At 43.8% G+C, this 23,405-nt stretch overlaps 2 protein-coding genes across 5 annotated transcripts; one reads left to right on the forward strand and one right to left on the reverse strand.

Moving 5' to 3' along the window:
• Positions 1–3,361: 3,361 nt before the first annotated feature.
• On the reverse strand, positions 3,362–12,956 carry CCDC32 (coiled-coil domain containing 32). Of its 4 annotated transcripts, none has more exons than XM_020872338.2 (4): positions 12,843–12,956; positions 11,044–11,294; positions 7,480–7,636; positions 3,362–4,352 (listed from the first exon to the last, which is right to left on the reverse strand). In XM_020872338.2, the coding sequence occupies exons 2-4, from the start codon at positions 11,285–11,287 to the stop codon at positions 4,214–4,216; spliced, it is 540 nt and encodes a 179-aa protein (XP_020727997.1). In that variant the 5' UTR covers positions 11,288–11,294; positions 12,843–12,956; the 3' UTR covers positions 3,362–4,213. The 4 variants fall into 4 exon arrangements, with proteins under 4 accessions (XP_020727997.1, XP_020727993.1, XP_020727998.1 ...); XM_020872334.2 differs by having other exon boundaries at positions 11,044–11,299; positions 12,843–12,951; XM_020872339.2 differs by lacking the exon at positions 12,843–12,956 and adding an exon at positions 12,670–12,836.
• A 4,106-nt stretch (positions 12,957–17,062) lies between these two features.
• On the forward strand, positions 17,063–21,875 carry RPUSD2 (RNA pseudouridine synthase domain containing 2). Its single transcript, XM_020872332.2, has 3 exons — positions 17,063–17,731; positions 19,399–19,695; positions 20,372–21,875. The coding sequence occupies exons 1-3, from the start codon at positions 17,105–17,107 to the stop codon at positions 21,104–21,106; spliced, it is 1,659 nt and encodes a 552-aa protein (XP_020727991.1). The 5' UTR covers positions 17,063–17,104; the 3' UTR covers positions 21,107–21,875.
• The last annotated feature ends 1,530 nt before the right edge of the window (positions 21,876–23,405 follow it).

Below are 23,405 nucleotides of genomic sequence, written 5' to 3' on the forward strand. Positions count from 1 at the left end.
ACACTGTAAGATGAACGTGTGGGATGTGATATATTGATATGGCCATCTTTGGAAAATACAAGCTGCAGTACATGATTCTATTTGTTCCGTAGTAGTGAAAAAATAACTTCAAAGAAATCAAGCTAGAAAATAAAACACAGAAAGACCACAAAGCCATCTGATTGCATTATTTCATGTCGACAGATCATTGCCAAGTGTGAATTTGTGTTCCCCTCATCAATTTAAGCTTCCCTGGTGGCTCAGACGGTAAAGCGTCTGTCTGCAATGCAGGAAACCCGGGTTCGATCCCTGGGTGGGGAAGATCCGCTGGAGAAGGAAATGGCAGCCCACTCCAGTATTCTTGCCTGGAAAATCCCATGGACGGCAGAGCCTGGTAGGCTACCTTCCACAGGGTCAGAAAGAGTGGGACACGACTGAGCGAGACCTCCATCAATTTAAACATGTCAAACCCATGGCAACTATAACCATCTTTCTAGATGCAATTCTGATCCTGTCACTGCCCCTCTTAAAATGACCCTTTAGCTCCCTGTTACTCCCCAAATAAATTCCAAACTCCTGAACATGGCTTACAAGCCCTTCACACCTGGCCTTGTTTATTAATTTCCAACCTCACCTTTGATGCTGCCTCCCTTGTCCTTTATATGCCAGCTACCCTGAACCACTAGCCAGTATCCAAACTTTCTTTGGCCTTTTGTACTTGCTGTTTTCCTCTTCTGGGACTTTTCTCTGCCATCAGGCTCTTACGCCTCTCGTCTCTCCAGCTGCTATTCTTTTTTCTGGACTCAGCTTCCCTAACTTGATCTTCCTCCTACCTCCCACCTAACTGGCCTAGGGCTCTCATCTCTCCTTCCCATATGCTCTCAAAGCATTCTGTGCATGTGCTGAGGCCCTCCAGCACCAGTTAACCAGGCTGCATCACCCCCTCCATCGACTCACGTGGGAAGATAGTTTTATTTTATTCCCCACTGTGCGCAGTGCTTGAAGCATGGCAGGGGCTCAACAAATATTGGTTAGAGAAATGAATCTGTGCCTTAAATAGCCCAGTAGGTACAAGTAAACAACCCTCCCACAAGCCTGAGCTAGCTACGACAGGGTCCTGCTTGAATGTTATAACTGACATAGGGCCAAAGCTGGTTGGGAGAGTTTGGAACTTTCAGGAAAATATCAGCCGCTTTATATGGCTGGAGCTGTTCCTAACTTTGGGGGACTCATTCCAAGGCAAGGCCAGGGAGTAGCTCCAGGACATCTTTCCTCTTCTCACAACAGTCTTGGTGGGCAGGCCTGCCTGACAGGAACACACCTCGGCAACAGCTGGTAAGATGTTTGTTTACTTGCTGTGCTCCATCCAGAGCCTATTTCTGGAGCAGGTACTGGACGCAAGCCTGTGCCATTCCAGCACTGATCTTGCCAAGCCCTGAGCCAGGAGAGACAGCGGCAGTCACTTACCTTATCTCCCTGGCTCCAACCCAACCTTCTCTGGATATACCCAGTCATGACCTTTTTGCCCTGTTGGGAATTGCCCTTCTCTGCCACTAAGGTTTAGCAGTAAATATTGCTTCATGTGCTCTTTCTGTTTCATTAAGGACAAGAGGAAGGAAGAAAGTAAGGGTGATAAGAAAGGCTCTCTCAACTCATAAATTTTACTGATTTGAGGAAGTCTTAAGTGGAGTTCCTTGGGAGTTCCCAGGGTCAAAGGAAACAGATCAGCATTTTTAGCCAATAGAATTTTTGCCATGGTTAGTCTCATTTCTGAAAGGGAACTGGAATACTAAGAGGTCATTTGACTAATTTAAGTAAGCCACAGCATGGATAAAGATAGCACCCAAGACTCTTGGTTTCAAGTTTAGGACTGATACATCCATTGCCTAAGTTAAATTTATATTAAAAAGGTAGCTTTGGAAACTAATACCAAATTTTTTTTTTTTTGGTAAATAGTTTCACCTTGTTTTTAGACCAATCACTTAAGTTGTCAGCTCTAAACCAATTAAGAAACCATAGTTACAAACCGCTGGACTCTATTCTGTGGAAGCCTGTCTCTGCTGAAGAGTGAAGTAAAAGGGCAGTCAGAGATCCAGGGCCTTCCCCTCACACCAGCCCCCGGTTTTCACCCTGGGCTAAACACCTTTCAGTCCTACAGTTCCTTCTCAATTCCTATAAGTCAACTCCACCTTTTTTAACAGTAAGATTCCTGTTACTTAGGTCGAAAATGGGAGGAAGGGAAAAGGCAAAGTTGGAATCCTGCCTGAATGAGAGTAACACTGTTTTCTGGTTCAGAAGCGTTCTCTAACCATCGATGAGCAGCTGCTCTTTGGGAGAATATTTCAGACCTCACTGCTTTTCTTCTTAAATTGTTGTTACTGATGAAGAATAATTTTGTTTATCATGCAAGGAGAAGGAAAAAAAACTTTTTTTTTCCTTTCCTTTTTAAATTTATCCATCCATCTGAAAGCCGTCAATCAGATGGCTCTGTAGGAAGAGTAAGGGCTGGCACCTGAACCAGGCAGAATCCTTTGCAAGCTTAGTCCAGGACCAGATGATTGTCAGTGTCTGGCTTCCTCCAAGTGTCTGGGGAGCAGAGGGTCACTCACTTTGTCAAAGACATCCTACTAATAAAAGGCAGTAGGAATAAAGTTAACACCAGTAGTCAATGGCAGGAAAAAAAAAGGAAAATCAATCAGGAAATTATGACAAAACTATTCATACAACCTGGTTGGTTCCCATCCTTTTGGACAAGGCAAAACTTCTAATCTACCTGATTTAGAAATGAGCAAATGTTCGCTGGAGATTTTTGTGGCTACCTGTTTATCATTAGGGATTTAGAACCTATTACCCAAAACGAAGCTCCACTGGAGCCATAACCCCAGAGATCCTACCCTCACAGCACTGAAGTTTGGCTTGTCAGAGGGCACGTGTTAAAAAAGGAATCTGCCAGGGCTTCCCTGGTAGTCCAGTGGTTGAGAATCCGCCTGCCAATGCAGGGGACACCAGTTCGATCCCCACTGTGGGAAAATCCTACATTCTGTGGGAAGATCATACATGCCCAGGGGCAACTAAGCCCATGTGCCACAACTACTGAAGCCCACGTGACCTAGAGCCTGTGCCCCCCAAGAGAAGCCACTGCAAAGAGAAGCCCACGCACTGAAACTAGAGAGTAGACCTCTTCTCTGCAACCAGAGAAAGACTGCTCACAGCACAGCCATAAATAAATAAATAAACAAATCTTAAAAAAAAACACAAAACACAGTAATCTGGCAGAGGTTATCAGCTCTCCTGCACTGACGTGCGTTTGTCTTTAACTCCTCACTGCCTGGAAGCACTTCTCTGGCAGGAATCGGGTTAATAACACCACACACACGGCTAGTCTGATGAGAAGAGTTTTATGTGGGCGATACAAACTGAACAAGAACACCATAAACAAGGAAGGAAGCACAGGCTCAGCCAGGAAAGTGGCCACAAGGAGCAGGCGTGGAATTATTCAGGAGTGGTTTCAAATACCAACACCATATTTACATGTCTAATTTGGAACCTGGCTCTTTTTAAGCATCAGAGGAAGTCAGGGGAGAAACCATGCATGAGATTAAAAATATATATACATGTATACACAGAGACACCAACATTTTCACACTTCTTTTGTTCATTTTCCCCACAAGAAACAATCAGACGAAGGAAAAGCCCAGCCTCTTTTTCCTAAAGTCCCTATATTTATTATGGAGTTGGCAGAGAAGCCCCAGCTGGGGCTTAGATTCAAGGAGGCAGACTTCACTCTCTTTGACCCTACACACCCCCAACAGTTTACCAATGGAACACTTGGAACATGGGTGGGAACGTTAGGAAGAGGCAAGAAAAAGTACAGCTCATTTAACTTATGCATTATACACAAGGGCATAAGTTTTTCCAAATACCTTCACACTTCATCCTTTACTAGGTTCTTAGCAGACTTCTCACCTGCAGCAACAGGGCTCAGACAAGCTGTGAGACATAGACTAAGGTGGTACTTTGATCCAGTGAACACTGGGTCAGTCACTTTATTCAAGACAGTCACACATGCCAGGCCCTGGCAAATCCTCAGGGGGCTGTGGCTTCGTGCTTGGTGGAGTGGAAGGCTGGGCTTTTTCCCTCCCTAGATACCTCCTTGCTGTCGCCGTCCCCGCCAATGAGTGCTCCGCTGTTCCCTCCGGACCCAAGACAGCTGCTGGGCGTGTATGTGTGTAATTTATTGTTCTGCTGCTGTTGGCTCATCCCCCGGCGCTGGCTTCTCAACCTGTGACTCTGGAGGAATCAGATACTGGATCTCCTCTGTACTGATGGCCACCTTATCTGGCTGGAGCCACCTCTTGAAATGTTCCAAGGTGCTAGGAAAGAAGAGGAGGGAAGTGTGACTGCATCAGACTTCACTGACTAATTACTTAATGATTATCTCAGATACTCCAAGACTGCCTTCCCACCCACCACCAATTTCTTCCTGCAGTTGTTTTTCAGTGCTAACACGGGGTGGGGGCACAAATACTCCTCTGACAGCTGTGCATCCTGGCAGCTCCATGGTATAATTTACCCCCTAGTGGGCACTTGGGCGATACGCAGCACTAGGCCCCCCTTCAAATGCAGTTTCTGAAGACTTGATGAGAACAGCTGAAGAGCCTATGCCTGTCTGGTCTTCCTCCAAACTGGAGAGAAGAGAAATTTTCAAGAGGAGGAAACATTTCAAATAAATACCAAATTATTGCATGTTAAGTTGCTTCAGTTGTGTCCGACTCTGTGACCCCATGGACTGTAGCCCGCCAGGCTCCTCTGTCGATGGGGATTTTCCAGGCAAGAATATGAGAGTGGGTTGCCATGCCCTTCTCCAGGGGAATCTTCCCAACCCAGGGATTAAAGCCACGTCTCTTATGCCTTCTGTATTAGTAAGGCAGAAACCTGAGCATCTTGGTATCTCTGATACCTGAAGTAGTCTGAGGCTCAATTATACTTACAGCACTTAGTTGCACTAACTATGGTTTTTCAGGTGTTTTTGTTTATTTAGTTCATTCTATAGCAAGATGCCAAGATGGAAACATCTGAATAGCAATGTCCCCCACAAAGGAATGGGCACTACTCCAGGGGTCTCTTTTTTGTTTGGATCTGTGGGAAGGAGGAGGGCTTCCTTGGTAGCTTAGCTGGTAAAGAATCCACCTGCAATGCGGGAGACCCCAGTTCGATTCCTGGGTCGGGAAGATCCCCTGGGGAAGCGGTAAGCTATCCACTCCAGTATTCTTGGGCTTCTCTGGGGGCTCAGATGGTAAAAAATCCACCTGCAATGCGGGAGACCTGGGTTTGATCCCTGGGTTGGGAAGATGCCCTGGAGGAGGGCATGGCAACCCACTCCAGTATTCTTGCCTGGAGAACCAATCCCATGGACAGAGGAGCCTGCCAAGCTCCTCATGGGGTTGCAAAGAGTCGGACATGACTGAGCGACCAAGCACAGCACAGTGGAGAGGGGGAAGTATCCCCGCCTACCTTCCTTGAGCATCCAGAATCCTTCCCTAAAGGTATTAGACATTCACAGTAAAATACAAATGACTAGAAATAATGTAAAGCTCATTCTATGCTCTTCAACAGCAAAAAGTCATAAGCCAAGAAATAAGGCCATAACCAGCAGATTTCAGACACCTACAATGGGGGAATCATGTTGTGGACAGTATAATTTCCCAGCCCATTGCTCCCTTGCCAAAAGCACATGATGAGGAGGGGTCACCTATCTGGTCTTCACATACATGAAGAAACACACAATTCCACTACAAAATGGTCTGTGCTTAAAACATACACTTTTAGGTTTAAAACCAAATGCATATCTGTTTCCTGTGCTTGTTCTGAACAGAAAGAAGCATTCCCACAGATGGAGGCTCGGGACCATACTATGTGGGTATTTAATCTTCATCTACTACACGTTTCATAAAATAGTTCCAATTATTTCTACAAGGAATTATTTTAGGTATTAATAAATACACAGAAACATGAACTTGAGTCTCGGTGCTGATCTGATTTCAGAGAAAAAGAATTCCTATTTGAGAATTATGCAAGAGAAAGTTGTCATTGTTTCTCAGAACTAGAGAGGAAGGAAATACTAATATTAGATGGGAGAGAATATAATACCAAATTATTAGTGGCTCAGGAACCTGTGCATCTTCATCTTTTGTGTTTGAGTCAGTTTACTGGGAAAAGAAAAGAGTAAATTTTATATTATTTTCTGAACCCTTGGATGGAGCTGGCCTGACCTTAGATGCCATCCTTATTTCTGAAGGATCTGGGGCCACCTTGAGTATTTGAGATAATGTAAGTGAAAATACTTTGCAAGTTAAAAAATAAAATGTAACTATGAAGTTCTATTTACATACTGTCCATGATTTCAGCAGCTGTATTCATCTGATACCATGGGACTCTGAAAACCAATGTTAATGATAGGTTGTAAACTTAGGTTAAGTCATAGTCCCCTAAAACCTTGCGTTAAAATTCAGGTTTTTATTTCCCTCATTGACTTTAATTTTGAACAATTTCTTAGTGAATTTTAAAATTCTGTTAGGAAGAATAATATTAGGAATAACTAACACTTTGTACTGACCCTGTGCCAGGCACAAGTTCTAAGTGCTTTATACACAGTAACTCATTTAAGGCTTATAACCACCTTATGAGGTAAGAGCTACTACTCTTGCTTCACAGAGCAGGAAGCTGAGACACACATGGGTTACTCACCCAGTAAGTGGCAGAGCGCCTGTGCCCGGTGGCAAGCACCATGCTCTTTGTGACAGAATGCCCTCTCCTCCTTTCTGCATCTGGCCCACCTGCAGACACTTTCCCTTTGGTACAAAACCAGAGCCCAGAGGGAGCTCAATGGTCTTTCAACTCTTAAAGCACATTGTCACTTCTGCTCATCTGGCTCGTATGCTGCCTCATTTTGTTAGATGTCTTCATATATATTCTTCTCACCCCAAACTAGTTCCAAGGACCAAAAGAAGGGTCTAGAACATCATTACATCTCCCCCTTCATGCCCATGACATCCAGCACAGTGCCTTTACACCAGAGATGCTTAAGAAATTCACGCATTTATGTTACACAAATTTGAGTGTCTACAATATGACAGAAACTCTCTAAGACAGTGGAGATTCACAGGTAAGAAGACTTGGTTCCAGTTGTTGATTGATGACTAGTTTCTCAGGTGCAGTGTGTACTTAAAAATGAAGATGATGGTCAACTCTGTTGAACCTATGATCAAGATGTAGGTGGAGAATTTGCTTTTTGGCAAAAATATCCTTTCTCAAAAATTTACCTCTGGACTAAGAGCAAATAAGGCAACCTTAAAAAGGATGGTATTTAGCTCAGAAAAGTTGCTGTTGATATCAAATTATATCTGGACTCAGATGTCACTCTCCCTGACTTCTTTAGAGGAAGAGAAATGCTTTCGGTGAAACAGACTATCACCTGGAGCAGGACTAGGAATCAATTACCTCTCATCAGAATCAAGTCCATCCACAAAGAACTCAGATGCTAACTTCTCCTGGAGGAACCGGTCCCAGCATTCCTTCTTTGCTTGGGCCAGGGTTCGAAGCATGTCCTTGGAAGTCACTTCCTGATTTAAACCTTTGATTCTTCTCAGTTTCTTCTCTAAAGAGACAGGAAGTTGAGCTTAACAAGGAAATTGAATATGAAACAAAAGTAATCTAAAATGCAAAATGCCAAAAATTCTTATTGATGAATACAAGCACATTGCTCTCATTTTTTTAAGGACAAATGTACATTTTTCTTTTTCCTTCACAACATCTTCACTCTACATTGTATCAAACAAATGTTTAACTCCAGAAAAGGGAAAACCATAGCTTCTCATAAATAAACTGATGGCATATTTTCTTTGAAATCACAGAAGCCCAGCAGGTATCTCTCCAAGGAAAGCATGTTTTCCCTGGCATGTGATGTGTATACTGTTGTCTTTTTTCAACTCCTGAAAATAGTTTCTCTGAGGAGTAAATGGTTGGTTTTTTTTTTTTTGTAACAGTGTCATAAAGTGGTTTTCAAACCTCATGAGAAAGAATCAGAAAAATGGAGAGAGATTCAACGGTTCATTAGACACTAAAATTAACATGATGAGAACACAATAATAAGAGACCTTTAAGATCACGATGTGTGATTAAATTCTTGATTAAAGAAAAGGAATCTCCTAACAGTTTTTTCTGAAAGTTGTTCTACTTGTGGCCTGAATGTTGGAGACTTAATAAAAACAAACATCTTATAATCCCTGTGAGAGCAGTCCATATGGCTTCCTGACAATTCATGTTTAGTTACTCTTTGCAGTTTAAGTAAGAACACAAGAAAGAGGGACTTCTCTGGTGGTCCAGTGGCTAAGGATCCAAGCTCCCAATGTGGGCGGCCCAGGCTGAATCTTTAGTCAGAGAACTAGATCCTACATGGTGCAACTAAGGTCAAAGATCCTGGGTGCCTCACTTAGACCTCGTGCAGTCAAATAAATAAATATCTAAGAATAAAGAATCCAGAATATTACTCAACCATTAAAAAGAATTCATTTGAATCAGTTCTAAGGAGATGGATCAAACTGGAGCCCATTATACAGAGTGAAGTAAGCCAGAAAGATAAACACCAATACAGTATACTAACGCATATGTATGGAATTTAAAAATATGGTAATGATAACCCTATATGCAAAACAGAAAAAGAGACACAGATGTACAGGACAGACTTTTAGACTCTGTGGGAGAAGGTGAGGGTGGGATGTTCTGAGAGAACAGCATTGAAACAAGTATACTATCAAGGGTGAAACAGAACACCAGCCCAGGTTGGATGCATGAGACAAGTGCTCAGGGCTGGTGCACTGGGAAGACCCAGAGGGATCGGATGGGGAGGGAGGCAGGAGGGGGGATCAGGAAGGGGAACACATGTAAACCCATGGCTGATTCATGTCAATGTATGGCAAAAACCACTACAATATTGTAAAGTAATTAGCCTCCAACTAATAAAAATAAATGGGGGGGGGGGGAGAATAAAGAATCCAAGAAAGGGTATCACCATTTGTCTTATGCCTTAATTTAGTCTTGCCTCCAACTATAATAAATGGGTAAATGACGGCTTTTTGGTGCGGATAGGTGGCCATAAAGCCCAGGACCAATAGAAACTTTATGATTCACAATCTGATTTTCATTTCTAAGCAAGCTGCATCAACTAGAGCCCACTTATCAAAACAAACACCTTTTGTTGCTACAAGTTACCATCAAAAGCTCACCATGTGAAAAAAAAAACAAAACCAACCTACAGTTGATAAATGTTAAATATTTGAGGAGTTTTTTCTCTCCAGGAGGATGTAAAAAGGATTATGTATATCTCACGTTGAATTGGTTAAAAGTTTTTAATTGTTGCTCTTAGTGGATTCTCTGATATAAGTTTATTTGGCAATAAAAACAACCTTTATATTGTCAGACCTTGTCAAGGTGGGAACTAGTCTTTGGGGCTGGAAAAAGTCTCCCCCTTTCCATGGGCTGAGTCCCTAGTTAGGTGTGATCAGGCAGAAACAGGCACCTTGCATCCTCCAAACCTGTCCTCCATTGTTACCCAGGCTCTGCCATAGGTAACAGAAATGCCTCTTTCTTTCTTCAGGGAAGGACATTTTAATCATCATGTTAACTGATTTTAGAAAAGATGAATGGAATTTTAACTTTCTGAACCAGTCTTCACCAATCAAAGATGTGACTGATTCCATGAAAGATTCTTCTTTTCCCAGGACACAGAGCCACAACAAGCCAGAGGATCTGGTTCCCCAGCTTCCTCAGACTGTTGCTTCTTCTCTTTACCATCACTGAAGACAGATTCTGGCTGCCATAACACAACTGTTAACCTCTTTGGCCATTGCTGCATTGATGACTATCCTATTTCTGGTGGCTTCCCAACAAATTTCACATTACACCCTCATCTTTTTCACTAGCCATCATTCCACATGTGTTTTTCTCATATCTTTTTTTTTCTTGCATATCATTAACCAAAGGCCTTTTGTTTTTCCAAGACATTTCTTAGCAATATATAAACTCTATTCTGACTCTTCTTTCTGTCCTTCCTCAAAAGCTTCTTCCAGAACTGTCTTTTCTTCTTCAAATAATTATTCCCAGGTTTGGCTTGTGACACGTTGTGATGGGTCTCATGTTTCATAAAACAGGATATCACAATTCTGAAGTTTGGCGATCCTGTCCAAGACTGGATATTTGTCTTTCCCCTTTCAAGGGACAATCTGAATCTCTTTCCTGAGTTAGGAGTCTCTCTAAATACTTACGGCCACACAGATAAGTTGTGTTCAGGAAATATTATAAAAGTGAAATGGCTAACAAGAGGAAGAATGAACTTTATTGTAAATATGTTGTTGTTTAGTCGGGAAGTTGTATCCAACTCTTGCAACACCATGGACTGTAGCCCACCAGGCTCCTCTGTCCATGGGATTTCCCAGGCCAGAATACTAGAGTGGGTTGTCATTTCCTTTTCCAGGGGATGTTCCCGATCCAGGGATCAAACCTGAGTCTCCTGCATTGGTAGGCAGATTCTTTACCACTGAGCCACCAGGGAAGCCCATTATATCTATATACGCCCATCCCAATAATCATTCTATTAAATATAACAGTTTCTCAAACTGTAGCATCAGAAATAAAAATGGAGCTCTGGGGCCATGACCTTTTTCTTTCAGGAAGGCATAAGCTTTGACACTTTTAGGTAACCTGAATACATGAGCCACTAAGAGTAGGTAAGAGTGTTCTATAGAATGCCAACAAATAAAGCAAAATTTAGATGAAACAGAGGCCACAAATGACAAAGACTGTTTTAAGGGATGTACTGGGAAAAGGGGGCTCCTTCCCAAAAACCGAAACCCCCTGTAGAATTACATCTGACAGATACATGTGGTAAGGACAAAAACAAAAATTAAGAGTAGAAAACCAGATTTGATTTAATAGAACTTCAACATGCTTCGTTAAAACTTCCAGCTTCAGATTTAAAACAACAAACAAAAAAGCCATCTAACTTACCTAAAGATGCTAAATACACTTCTGAATCCTGCAAGGGAGCCCAAGGCTTTACAGCTGGCTGTGCTGCGAAGTGTGGGGCCTCCCTCTGGCCTGTGCCTGCAGGGTAAGAATCCATAAAGGAGTCTGAGAAGGCATTACTGGCACTGTCCTCTTGGTCAGGATGTGGCAGGCAGGAACAGATTTCAGCCCAAAGATCTGGGCCAGATCTTGTGGTTGTAGAGTCAATGCTTTCAAACATTTTCATTTGGAATCTGAGCTGAAAAACAGAACCTCAAGTGAATAAGAACTGACTTGGGAAGAAGGTTATAGCCTTTTAATTAGTTTCTCCTAACAAAATTTAAAATGTCTTCTATTACATTCTTATGTTATAGATAAAAAGATGACAAAAGGGTAACTGGGTTTCTCTTCTGACTTTGCACTTGGGTTGTTTTCATAATGAAGTTTGTCTTTTAAAATAGAATTGCTATAAGCCAGACACAAAAGACTGAATGATTGAACGATTCCATTTTCATGAGGTCTCTGCAGTCAAACTCACAGAGACAGAAAATAAAACGGTGGTTGGGATGGGGATGGTAATGGGAGTTACTGTTTAATGGTGACAGAGTTTTAGTTTGGGAAATTCTAGAAATGGATGGTGGTGATGGCTGTGTAATAATGTTAATGCCCTGAACAATACATCTAGAAATGGTTAAAATGGTAAATGTACATTATGGATGTTTTACACATACGCGAGCACACACACAGAGGTATTTCTACAACATTTCCAGTGAGGACAACCGTCCTGCACTTTCCTCCAAAGATCTCCAAGATGCAACCACTTTGTCCTCAACCAATTAAGTTTTGAATGGAAAAAAAAAACAAAAACAAAACAAAACAAAAACCAAAAATTCCATTAAAAAAATTAAAAAAATAAAGACTTAACAGCAAAAAAAAAAAAAAAAATTAAATTTTGTTTTCAATAGGACACAGACTAAAGGTCCTGCACAGTTCCATACACAGTACACCAGGATAATAAAAATGTTGCTGATGAAGCCTGTCTGTCAGAGTACTGGCCCATGGGCTCATTGTATGGAGAAGCTGAGTTATATGCCTCATGTTCTTATTTAAAAAAACAAAACAGAAATATAGACATTTTCATCATTTTACAGATGAAAAAAATGAGGATCAGAAGCATAACTTGCCACAGACACATTACTGGTATAGAGTGAAACCCCTGATTGGAAACCAGACCCCCGCCGCTCCAAAAGCCATGTTTTTACCCAATAAAACTCAGCCTCTTTGTGACTATACTGAAAATAACATGAGCAGAGCTAAGAGGGAACAGCGACGCACAAAACCTGGGGGCTTTCATAACTATCTAGTCTAGAAGGATGAACTGACACCTTTCAGGAGGGACCTCTGAGATTAGGAAGGCTGCTTAGGAAAAGATCTGAATAATTTCAGGAGCGAGAACCCAGGAAGCTCAGGGCCCGGAAGTAAAAGGCCAGATGTCACGGAGGCCCAGTATGAACTGATGCCAAGGGTCACAATGAGGCTCCACTCCCATCCCGAAGTCGTTTGAACCCACCCACACCAAAACTTTGCTAGCATCAGAGCCCCGGTCACCCGGTCCCCACTAGAAAGTACCGTCCAGAACGGAGAAAGAACCCTCGTGTCCAGATCCGGGGCCTCAATCACTCCAGCCTCAAGGACTGGCTAGGCGGGACGACTCAGGCCCCGAGGCACCTCTGTGGTATCTCGGAATGCGGCCGGAGCCAAGGATAGAAAACGCTACGCAGCCCTGCGCCTCTTCCCCTTACCACGACTGCCAGCCAGCAGCCCGCAAACGCTCAGCTCAGCTTCTTTGCAGGCAGCAGGGAAGAAGTAGGGAGGCGGAGTCTCCAGGTGACGGATCCCGGGAGTCCTCCAACCACCGCCCAACCTAGCGATGTTCTGTGCGTCGATTGGTCGAGAGGAGCTCAGCTGGGTAAGGAAGTGAGCCGCATAGCGCTTCGGAAACGATGGGCGGACTGTTGTTGCCTGGATACGATAGAGAACACACCCTCCGCCCCTGTTTTCCAGGGGGCCAGGTTGATTCCACCTATATCAGGGCGTTCCAGCCGCGCGGACACCGCTTTCCACGTGTTTCCTGCTCGGATAGGGAAGCCCAGTCTCCAAGCCCTGACTTTTCTTGGTTCCCTGAGCAAGTTAGTCTCCTCAGCAGTTCTCTGGACTGGTGTTGGTCCCCGAAAATTTCAGACCTTCGACACGTAAATTAGAGAACTTATGCACCTTGAATGGGGGACGGAGGCGATTACTTTCCTTACTCCCACAGGAGATCCATGTCCTTTTCACCAGTTATGACGCTGTCCCACATTAATTTAGTCAATAAGCATCAAGCTCTGCTGTGTTCCAGGCATTGTGTAAAGAGGGAATTCAAGACAGGTAAGACTTGGTATGGATCCCAGCTTTATGGCTTAGGAGGAAGCGCCATGGAGACAGACACGTTTACAAATCACAGCAAAGAGTTAGAGAGATATGACGGAAATGTGGCCAGAGTACATAAAGGAGCCAGTGGTCATGGGAGGTGCGTGTCAGAAAGGCGGTTTTTTGTTTTTTTGGTTTTTTTTTTTTGAGAAGATGACCTTTGATATCCTTGAGGGTTTCTCTGAGACATAACCCTCCCAACCTGATCTCCAATTTCCAGGGCTGATTACTGTCTCACAAAGATATATGTGAGAAAAGACAGTAGCCACCCATCTGTAGAGGTAGCTTGGCTGAGGGTATAGTCTCTAGATGTGTCTGAAGCTACTCAGTGTGGCTATGGTGGTGATAACTACCACCATGTGAAAGGCAACTACAGGGTACTCTTTTACTTACATTTATGACCATTCTGAGAATATGCAAACAGAAGGAAGTGGAAAGCAAGAAAGTTAGAAAACAAAGGAGCAAATAATAGGCAAGATTTTGCCAGTGCTTATTCACAGAGAATATATGAGGATGGGCAGTTTCCCAGAGTCCTCCAACTGCTGCCTGACCTGGGGACATGAATCTTGTAGCATCTGATTCATGGAAAGGATGACTGTCATAGATTTATGGGTGCTTCATTGAACTGCTGCATAGCCTTTCAACTCACTTATGAAGTTTTCTCTAATTTCCCGCTCACCAAAGAATACCCTCTTGATTTCAAATTTGGCCACCCGTATCTTACATATCTTGATATACCAGTATGAGGGTTCCTTTAACGTTAGGCACAAATAGTGGCTGATGTAAAATTGAATACACCTTTCAACTTAAAGTGACAATTGTAAATTAACAAATGGTCACCTCTTCTGATAGGGCTGCCCAGGTGGTGCAGTGGTAAACAGTCTACCTGCCAATGCAGGAGATGCAGTTTCAATCCCTGGCTTGGGAAGATCCCCTGGAGAAGGAAATGGTAACCCACTCCAGTATTCTTGCCTGAAAAATTCCATCAACAGAGGAACCTGGCAGGGTACAGTCCATGGAGTTGCAAAGAGTTGGACACCACTGAGCACAGCACACCCTTACTGATTCATCCATGTCGTTTGAGTTTAATTAGTGTGTGTGCTGAATAAATCCAAACCAGATCCCGGACTTGCAAAGCTGAAACCATAAGCCCTGATGATCTTCCTCTTCCCAAGGACTGCTCACACTTGGAAGCCACATGACAGCAGTCAATATCCTTCTATCTTAGGTATCTGTTTTCCCACAGTGTGATTAGTACAAATATGTTTTTTATTTGTATTCTCAACCAGTCTAGGCCTTCACTGAGGTCAGGAACCATGTCTTTTTTACCTTTGTATCTCTGAAGCCAAGTAATGCTTGGCAAATGTTAAAAATTTATTTGGTGTCTGAATGTTTAAATTAGAAACCTTTTGGTCAAAGACTACACTGAACTGGACCTAGACCTTGTGATTCACTCTTCAGTCTCTTCTCCAAGTGGCAACCAGGGTAATCTTTTTGGAATGAAAATTGAATCATCATCACACACACACACACACACACACACACACACACACACACTGGATCATCACACACACAAACACACACACCAGAAATTCTTTGATAATTCCCCATTGCTCTTAAAGGCTTAAATTCTTATCATAGTAAGTTAGCTAGAGTTCTTAGTTCTAACAATAGAGCTCATTCTAGCCAGTTTAAGTAGTAAAAGGGATGAATTAAAGCTGCTCTGTATAATAAAATTTCTGTAATGATATAAATGTTCTGTATCTGAGTTGTCCAATAAGATATCCACTAGTTTTATGTGATTCTTGAGCACATGAGATGCAGCTTCTGTAACTGAATAACTGAATTTTAAATTTTCTTTCACTTTAATTAATTTAAATAGCCACATTTGGCTAATGACTATTCAGTTGACCACAGGATTAAAGTATGTTAAACAGTTCACAGAATCTCAAGAGGGGCCAGAGTCAGACTCAGGGTCTATATAGCCAGGAGTTTCTAAACCTCAGTGAAGGACTTCTCAGGGAACACCGCAGTGCCACTCAATGTACATACTGCAGCTGGGCACTGGACACAGGAACTTCCCCCATGTTAGTCCCCAATATAACTCCATATAGCAATATACAAATCCCTCGAATGCTATCTTGTCAGACATGAATTCCACACTGCCTGCTTGCTCTGCTATTATGCCTCTGAACCAAAGGCCCTGCCTGATCAAAGGAGCCCAGGTGATGGATGCCCAAGTTGCTAGGGAGTCTGGGAAGGCCAGTTTCTAGATCCTACCTCTTGGAAACAGTATTTAATGTAGGAAATTCCCCACACAAAGAAGAGTGTTGAGAACACGCTAGATGTCCAAAGGGTATGAGAACAGTCTACTTTGCTTGGTTTATGTCAGTGCTTTCCAAACTTTAATATGCAGTCAGATCATCTGAGGATCTTGTTAAAATGGAGATTCTCACTCAGGGGCTCTGAAGGGAAGAGGAAAAAGATTTTGCAGTTCCAACAAGTTGCTGGATGTTTCCCACGTTGCTAATCCACAGACCACATTTTGAGCAGCAAGGCTTTATACAATTCCACAAGGACTCCCTCTCTAGACCTCTCTTATAGCTTTCTTCTTGTCTGTGTTTCAGACACATTCTGAAAGACACTCTTTCCAAAAACAAACACAAAAAACTTTATTGAAATATAATTCACACTCCATAAGATTCACCCTTTTGTCATGTGGCTGGTTCTCAGAGGTCTTGGCTTATCTTGATTTGGCTGTTTCTGAGCCTGTTCTCCAGCTTTCTTATGAATCCTATGAGGCACCAATATCCTTTCAATAATTCCGTCTCTTATGAAGTTAACTGGAGTTGGTTTCGGTATTTTGCATTTAAGAATTCTGACAAATACATCTTCTGATCCACTTGGAGCTTTAATCTCAGGACAGGACCATGTGGGAAGGCAAATGGGAGATCTCTAGTCCTCATGCTGTTAAGGAGAAGGACAAATGTAAAAATATTTTTTCTGGGGTGTGTGTGCTTAATTACATATATGACAGCTTTGTTGAGTTACAAAAAGTGGAAGTTAGTCGCTCAGTAGTGTCCGACTCTTTGGGCGATCCCATGAACTGTAGCCTGCCAGGCTTCTCTGTCCATGGAATTCTCCAGGTGAGTGTACTGGAGTGAGTTGCCAATTCCTTCGCCAGGGGATCTTCCCAACCCAGGGATTGAACCCGGGTCTCCTGCATTGCAGGCATATTCTTTACTGTTTGAGCCACCAGGCAAGCCCTTATTGAGTTCTAAGTCACAAAACATGCTTACCCTTTAAAGTATACAACGCAGTGCTTCTTAGTACATTCAGAGTTTAGCAATCTTCATTTTGTTTTGTTTTGAAATATTAGTAACTCTTTCAAGAGTTTTTCCAGAGTAAAGGAACTTCGAGTATATCGACAAGGAATCTACACTTTTAATGAGTCATTCTTACAGCTCTCAACTCATTCAGCTACCTCCTTCATGCCTGTTCTCAACGCGGTCCCGCCTCGGCACTAGGTCTCACTGATTGGTTGGTGCTGAGTGACGCCCTCAGATCGCGACCCAGAGGCCGCGGCCGCTGGGTCATGTGGCTGGGAGGCCGGTCGTGGCTACCGGTTCTTGGGCAAGTGTGCTCCAGTCTCCGGTGCCTCGCATTTGCCAGGACTTGGGGTGCCTGTAGGGGACCCATGGCGGAAAGACTCTCGACCGGGGCTGAGGCAGCGAGCGGGCTGGGGGCTCCAGCTCAGCAAAACGGAGATGCGGGCGGCGACGCGAGGGGTGAGCAGCCCCCTGGGCACCCGGAGCCGGCGGGTTCAGAAGTGGAGCCGGTCTCGGGGGACGCGAAGCAGCCCTCAGGAAACGGGGAGCGGGCCCCGGCTGCAGCCCCGGGCCCTGGCAAGCGGAAGAAGCGGCGTGGCGCGGTTGGAGAGCGCGTTGTGCCGCCCCCGAAGAAGCGGCGGGCAGGGGTTAGCTTCGGCGACGAACACTTTGCTGAGACCAGCTACTACTTTGAAGGCGGCTTGCGCAAAGTGCGGCCCTATTACTTTGACTTCCGGACTTATTGCAAAGGCCGCTGGGTGGGCCACAGCTTGCTGCACGTCTTTGGCACGGAGTTCAGAGCCCAGCCCCTGGCCTACTACGAGGCCGCTGTCCGGGCGGGACGCCTGCACCTCAACGAGGAGCCGGTACAGGACCTCAGCATTGTGCTCAAGGTGGAGTCCTGATGGGGCCTGCCGGAAAGGGGGCATGTTTTTTTCGGTTACTTGGGCATAGGTACCGGAGTAAATTCGGGGTCATTCTGAAGTGTTCTTGTTTTAACTTGTAACACTCTTTTACCGCTCCATTTCCGCAGGTAGACTGCCCATATGTTTCAGATCTCAGCCCCCTTATCCCTTCCATCAAAGCGACTTTGCTGTTTCCGAGGCACAGAAGTTGGAATTCTTGTGAAAGTGAAAGTTAGTCGCTCAGTCGTGTCTGACTCTGCGATCCCATGAACTGCCAGGCCTCTCTGTCCATGGAATTCTCCAGGCAAGAGTACTGGAGTGGGTTGCCAATTCCTTCTCCAGGGCATCTTCCCAGCTCAGGGATTGAATCCTGGTCTCCTGCATTGCAGGCATTCTTTACCGTTTGAGCCACCAGGGGAGCACCAGGAATTCTTACCGCTCCTTTTATGCAGTCCTGTGGCACTGGCACTGATGACTTTCTGCCTTGCATTGTAGATCTCTGTACAAATAGTAATAATCGAGACTATCATTTATATCTCCTGACTGTGTGCTGGGCACAGCATTAAGCATTTTATGTACTTTAACATTTAATTCTAATGACAACCCTGTGGAGTAGATACTGCCACCTCATTTTACCCGTGAGGAAGTCGAGGAAACTAAGATCAACCTCATAGAGGTAAGACACAGTGCCACCTCCAACACCTGTGTTCTTATAAGTGAAGTGAAGTGAAAGTCGGTCAGTCATGTCCGACTCTTTGCAACCCCATAGAGTATATACAGTCCATGGAATTCTCCAGGCCAGAATACTGGAGTGGATAGCCTTTCCCTTCTCCAGGTGATCTTCCCAACCCAGGGATCGAAGCCAGCTGTCCCACATTGCAGGGGGATTCTTTATCAGCTGAGCCACAAGGGAAGCCCGTGTTCTTATAACTTCCACTTGATGTATTTGTCCTAGAGCCTGATAGGATAGAACTGTGAAATGACAGAGATTGAAACTAGAATTGTGTAGCCCAGTGCTTTGACCCTACTTTAAATTTCTATCACAGCTAAGAGGTACCAGACACTGTCATTAACTGCCTCACCATGGTTGTGAAGGGATGCAAGGCATTTGGAGAATGAGTGGTTTGAATCAGTCAATTTTGAAGCACAGGTCTGGACTGATGCTCACATTTTACAGATAAGGGAACTGAGGCCTAGAGAAGTTAAGTGACTTCCGTAAGAGCATGCAGTAAGCCTGTAGCAAATCCAGGTCTACAGCCGAAATCTCTGGACTTAACAGCTTGGTGTTTGTTCAAGGTCACAATGAGTGATGGTGTATGGAGGATTTTCCCCTTCATTTTAGAAGACTATATTGTTAAATATAACTTTCTTGTAGAGAAAATATGAATAATCAGTACAGCAAAATCCATAATCACACTATCCAGAGATATATGACATTTTAGGTGTATCCTTCTAGCTTTCTCAATGCCTGCTTCTGCCTGTGTGTCTGTGTGTTTACAAAATAAGAATACACTGTGTATATTGCCTTTTCTGCTTAAGGATGTACTGTGACCATTCTTTCATCCAGTAAGGAAGATGGGGGGAAGTTGTGTGTGAAGTTGACTGATCATAGGTGGCTGGACCCTGGGCTGACCAGTTGCCTGTGTCATTGGCAGGACAATGACTTCTTACGGAACACAGTGCATAGGCATGAGCCACCAGTTACAGCAGAACCCATCCGCCTGCTAGCGGAGAACGAAGATGTGGTGGTTGTAGACAAGCCTTCTTCCATTCCTGTCCATCCCTGTGGCCGCTTCCGACACAACACTGTCATCTTCATCCTGGGCAAGGAGCACCAACTAAAGGAGCTACACCCATTGCATCGGCTTGATCGCCTTACCTCCGGGGTCCTCATGTTTGCCAAAACAGCAGCCGTCTCAGAGAGAATTCATGAACAGGTTCGGGACCGGCAGGTGAGCCAAACTGAGTTTGCCTCTTGCAGGCCACTTCTAGGCTCACAAATGCTCTGCATTGAAAGGGTATCACCGAGTTCTAGATCTGAAGTGAGCCTCTGTGTTTATCTGTTCAAGCTTCCCATCTTCAGGAAGGTCAGCACTTAAAGTGCCAGAGACACGTTATTTTCTCTGAAGTTTCAAAAGATCTTTAGAGATAACATATAGTACCTGTCTTGGTAATTTGCTGTTTTGAAAATTTTAAATGCTGACAGGCTGAGCAAGGTTTTTAAGACTGTGGAGAGAGTCTCCTTGGTGGAAAGATTCTGGATAGAGTTGTAAGAGGTTTGGGTAGAAGAGTTAAATAGTGGTGATTGTGGTCTTGAGACTTGTAATTCTGGATCTGGTTATAATATATTTATTGTTTACTGTTTACCAGGCTCAATACCAAGTATGTTAGAGCCCAGCTGACTAAATCCTTGGAATAGCCCTGTTGAGATAAATGCTTTTCTAAGCAAACATTTTCTAGACAAGGGGTTTTAAAGAAGCTGAGTACTGTAACGTGCCTAGGATTGTGCAACTGGCAAATGGTGGAGCTGGGCTTTGAGCCCTCTCTGTCTGATACGGGTGCATTTGTCATCACTGAAAAGGGTTTGGGCTTCACACACTGACTTTCTCCCTCTTCCCTCCTGTGTAGCTGGAGAAGGAATACGTGTGCCGGGTGGCGGGGGAGTTCCCCGCCGAGGAGGTAACCTGCAAGGAGCCTATCTTGGTGGTGTCTTACAAGGTAGGGGTGTGCCGTGTAGATCCTCAGGGCAAGGCCTGTGAGTCAGTGTTCCAGAGACTGAGCTACAACGGCCATTCCAGTGTGGTACGGTGCCGGCCACTTACAGGCCGCACCCACCAGATCCGAGTCCACCTCCAGTTCCTGGGCCACCCCATCCTCAATGACCCCATCTACAACTCAGCCGCCTGGGGCCCCTCACGAGGCCGAGGCGGCCACATCCCAAAGACAGATGAGGAACTACTGCGGGACCTTGTGGCAGAGCACCAGGCCAAACAGAGTCTGGATGTGTTAGATCTCTGTGGGGGAGACCTGTGCCCTGGACCCCCAGACTCTACAGCACCTTCCTCAGAGCTCAGCAAGGACTGCCTAGAAGAGATGGCTATATCTGCCCAGAAGATGGATGGAGCAGTTGAGGCAGCCCCTCGGGATCTGGACGGGGTGCCTGTGGCATCAGGGAAGGCAACCAAAACGGGTGTTGTGAATCAAGAGACAGACCCACTCTGTTCAGAGTGCCGGAGAGTGCCACAGGATCCCTCGCCCCAGGACCTTGTGATGTTCCTGCATGCCCTGAGCTATAAAGGGCCAGACTTTGAGTACCATTCACCAATGCCTGCCTGGGCACGAGATGACTGGCAAGAACACTGAGGGCTATGGCCAATGGAGGGATTATTTATTGGATTGGAACACGAGTGGGCCATGAAGTAGGAGCTGACTACATGGGCTGGTACTCAAGAGTTTCCCGGGGGTGAAGTTGCTCTTAAAGGACCTGCTCATACTTGCTAACTTCTTCCTTCCTTTCCCTCCAGCTAGAGTTTGTGAACTTTCTGCTTTGTAAATAGAGCTCTTTTTCTAATACCTTGTGTGTCTAGTTTTCTCACTACTTGTTTCTTTTTTTCTTTTTTTAATTGAAGTAAAATTCACAGCACAGTTCCCATTCTAAAACACAATTTAGTGGCCTTTCTTACATTCACAGTGATGTGCGGCCCTCACCTCTTAATTAGTTCCAAAACATTTCATCACTCAAAAGGAAACCCATACTCATTAAACAGGCAATCCCCATTTCCTCTTCCACCTAGCTCCTGATTCCATTAGCCAATCTTCTGTCTTTAGGGTTTTGCCTATTCTGGACATTTCATACAAATGGAATCATACAACAGGTGACCTTTTGTGTCTGTCGTCTTTTGTTTAGCGTAATGTTTTCAGGCTTCATCCAATTTATAGCATGCATCAGTAAGTAGTTCATTCCTGTTTAAGGCTGAATAATATTTCATTGCATGGATATACCACATTTTGTTATACCCATTCATTGGGCATCTGGGTTGTTCCCACTTTTTGGCTATTGTGAATAGTGCTGCTATGCACATTTGTGTACAGATTTCTGTTATAATACATGTTTTCTGTTCTTTCAAGTATATACCAAGGAGTGGAATTGCTGGGTCATATGGTAATTCTTTAATTTTTAGGGGAATCACTAAACTTTTCCATAGTAGCTGAACCATTTTACATTCCCATAGGAAATACACAAGGGTTCCAATTTATCTCCATCCTCACCAACACTTGTTATTTTCCATTGTTTTGATTATAGTCATCTTAGTGGGATTGAAGATTGTTGTGGTTTTGATTTGCATTTCCCTTGGGACTAACAATGTTAAACATCTTTTCATATGCTTGTTGGACATTTGTGTACCTTTGGAGCAATGTCTATTCAGACTTTTTGCCCATTTTTAATTTTGATTGGCTTATTGTTGAATTATAAGAATATATATTCTGGATATAAGACCTTTAAGAGATATATAATTTGCAAATATTTTCTCCCATTCTGTAGGTTGTCTTTTCACTTTATTGGCAGTGTCCTGTGACTCGCAAAAGTTTTTTTTTTTTTTTTTTTTATGGTGAAAACACTTAATGTGAGATCAGCCCCTTAACAAATCAGTGTGTACAATATGATACTGTTAACTATAGGCACAGTACAGCATCTCTGGAACTTAATCATCATGCATAACTAAAACCTTATACTTGTTGAATAGCAGTTCCTTATTTCCCCCTGCCCCCAACCCCTGACATCACCATTCTACTCTCTGCTTCTGTGTTTATTTTAAATACCGGAAAAGAAAAACTCCCTTTTCTTTATTCACCGAATACTCTATACTTTTAAAATACATGGTGGTTTCCCCACATCAGGCATTTCTCTAACACAGGCTGGGTATCCTACAATCTGACTCACCTCTGACACCATCTACCCAGAGATAGGGTCAGATCCCACAAATTGAGGACTCAGTCCCACAAAACTTGTCCCCACTTCAAATGACAATGGCAGGTCCAGATTGTTACCTGTGAATCAAAGATTCCCACAACCCCCTCCTCGGGTTCAACCATTTATTAGGATAACTCACAGAATTCAGGAAAAGTTTCCTTTCTTGATTTGTGGTTTATTACAAAGGATATTAAAGGCTAGGAAAGACCAGCAAGATGAAGAGAGATGTAGGGCAAGGTTTGGAAGGGTCTGAGCAAAGGAGCTGCTGACTCCATAGAGTTCAGGTGGGTCACCCCCCGGCATGTGGATGCTTCTTGTTCACTGACTCAGAAGCTCTCTGAACCTAGTCATTAGGGGTTTTCTGGGCCAATGACCTTTTATTTAGCCCAAAGAGAAGTATGAAAAACTTTCTACTCCACAGTACCACAATCAGAAAAGGAATTACTGCCCTTGTTTCTAAATCTATGGATTACCAGTCATGTCCTCAGGTCTTGCCATCATCATTAATTTCACCCTACGGAAGTTGAGTTTGACCCAGTTTTACTTCATTCTGAAGATCTCAAATTGAAAATTTTGAAATTTGAAATCTCGGGCATTGCTCATTCTCACTATGATGAGGAAAAGTTTAACTGTTCCTTGCTGTCTATTCATAGCTATCTTTGCAGAAGTTACAAAGCATGGGCTATAGAA

The sequence above is a fragment of the Odocoileus virginianus genome, chromosome 6 (genome assembly GCF_023699985.2).
Source record: "Odocoileus virginianus isolate 20LAN1187 ecotype Illinois chromosome 6, Ovbor_1.2, whole genome shotgun sequence".
Lineage (NCBI taxonomy): Eukaryota > Metazoa > Chordata > Mammalia > Artiodactyla > Cervidae > Odocoileus > Odocoileus virginianus.

What these genes read in the sequence shown, in the direction of transcription:
- CCDC32 (XM_020872338.2), bottom strand. Translation starts at nt 11,287, where the DNA reads ATGAAAATGTTTGAAAGCATTGACTCTACAACCACAAGATCTGGCCCA. An exon ending in AGTGTATTTAGCATCTTTAG is followed by an intron (nt 7,637 to 11,043) that starts GTAAGTTAGATG and finishes CTGTCTCTTTAG; the next exon opens with AGAAGAAACTGAGAAGAATC. An exon ending in GGACTTGATTCTGATGAGAG is followed by an intron (nt 4,353 to 7,479) that starts GTAATTGATTCC and finishes CTTCTTTCCTAG; the next exon opens with CACCTTGGAACATTTCAAGA.
- RPUSD2 (XM_020872332.2), top strand. Translation starts at nt 17,105, where the DNA reads ATGTGGCTGGGAGGCCGGTCGTGGCTACCGGTTCTTGGGCAAGTGTGC. An exon ending in ACCTCAGCATTGTGCTCAAG is followed by an intron (nt 17,732 to 19,398) that starts GTGGAGTCCTGA and finishes TGTCATTGGCAG; the next exon opens with GACAATGACTTCTTACGGAA. An exon ending in AACAGGTTCGGGACCGGCAG is followed by an intron (nt 19,696 to 20,371) that starts GTGAGCCAAACT and finishes CCTCCTGTGTAG; the next exon opens with CTGGAGAAGGAATACGTGTG.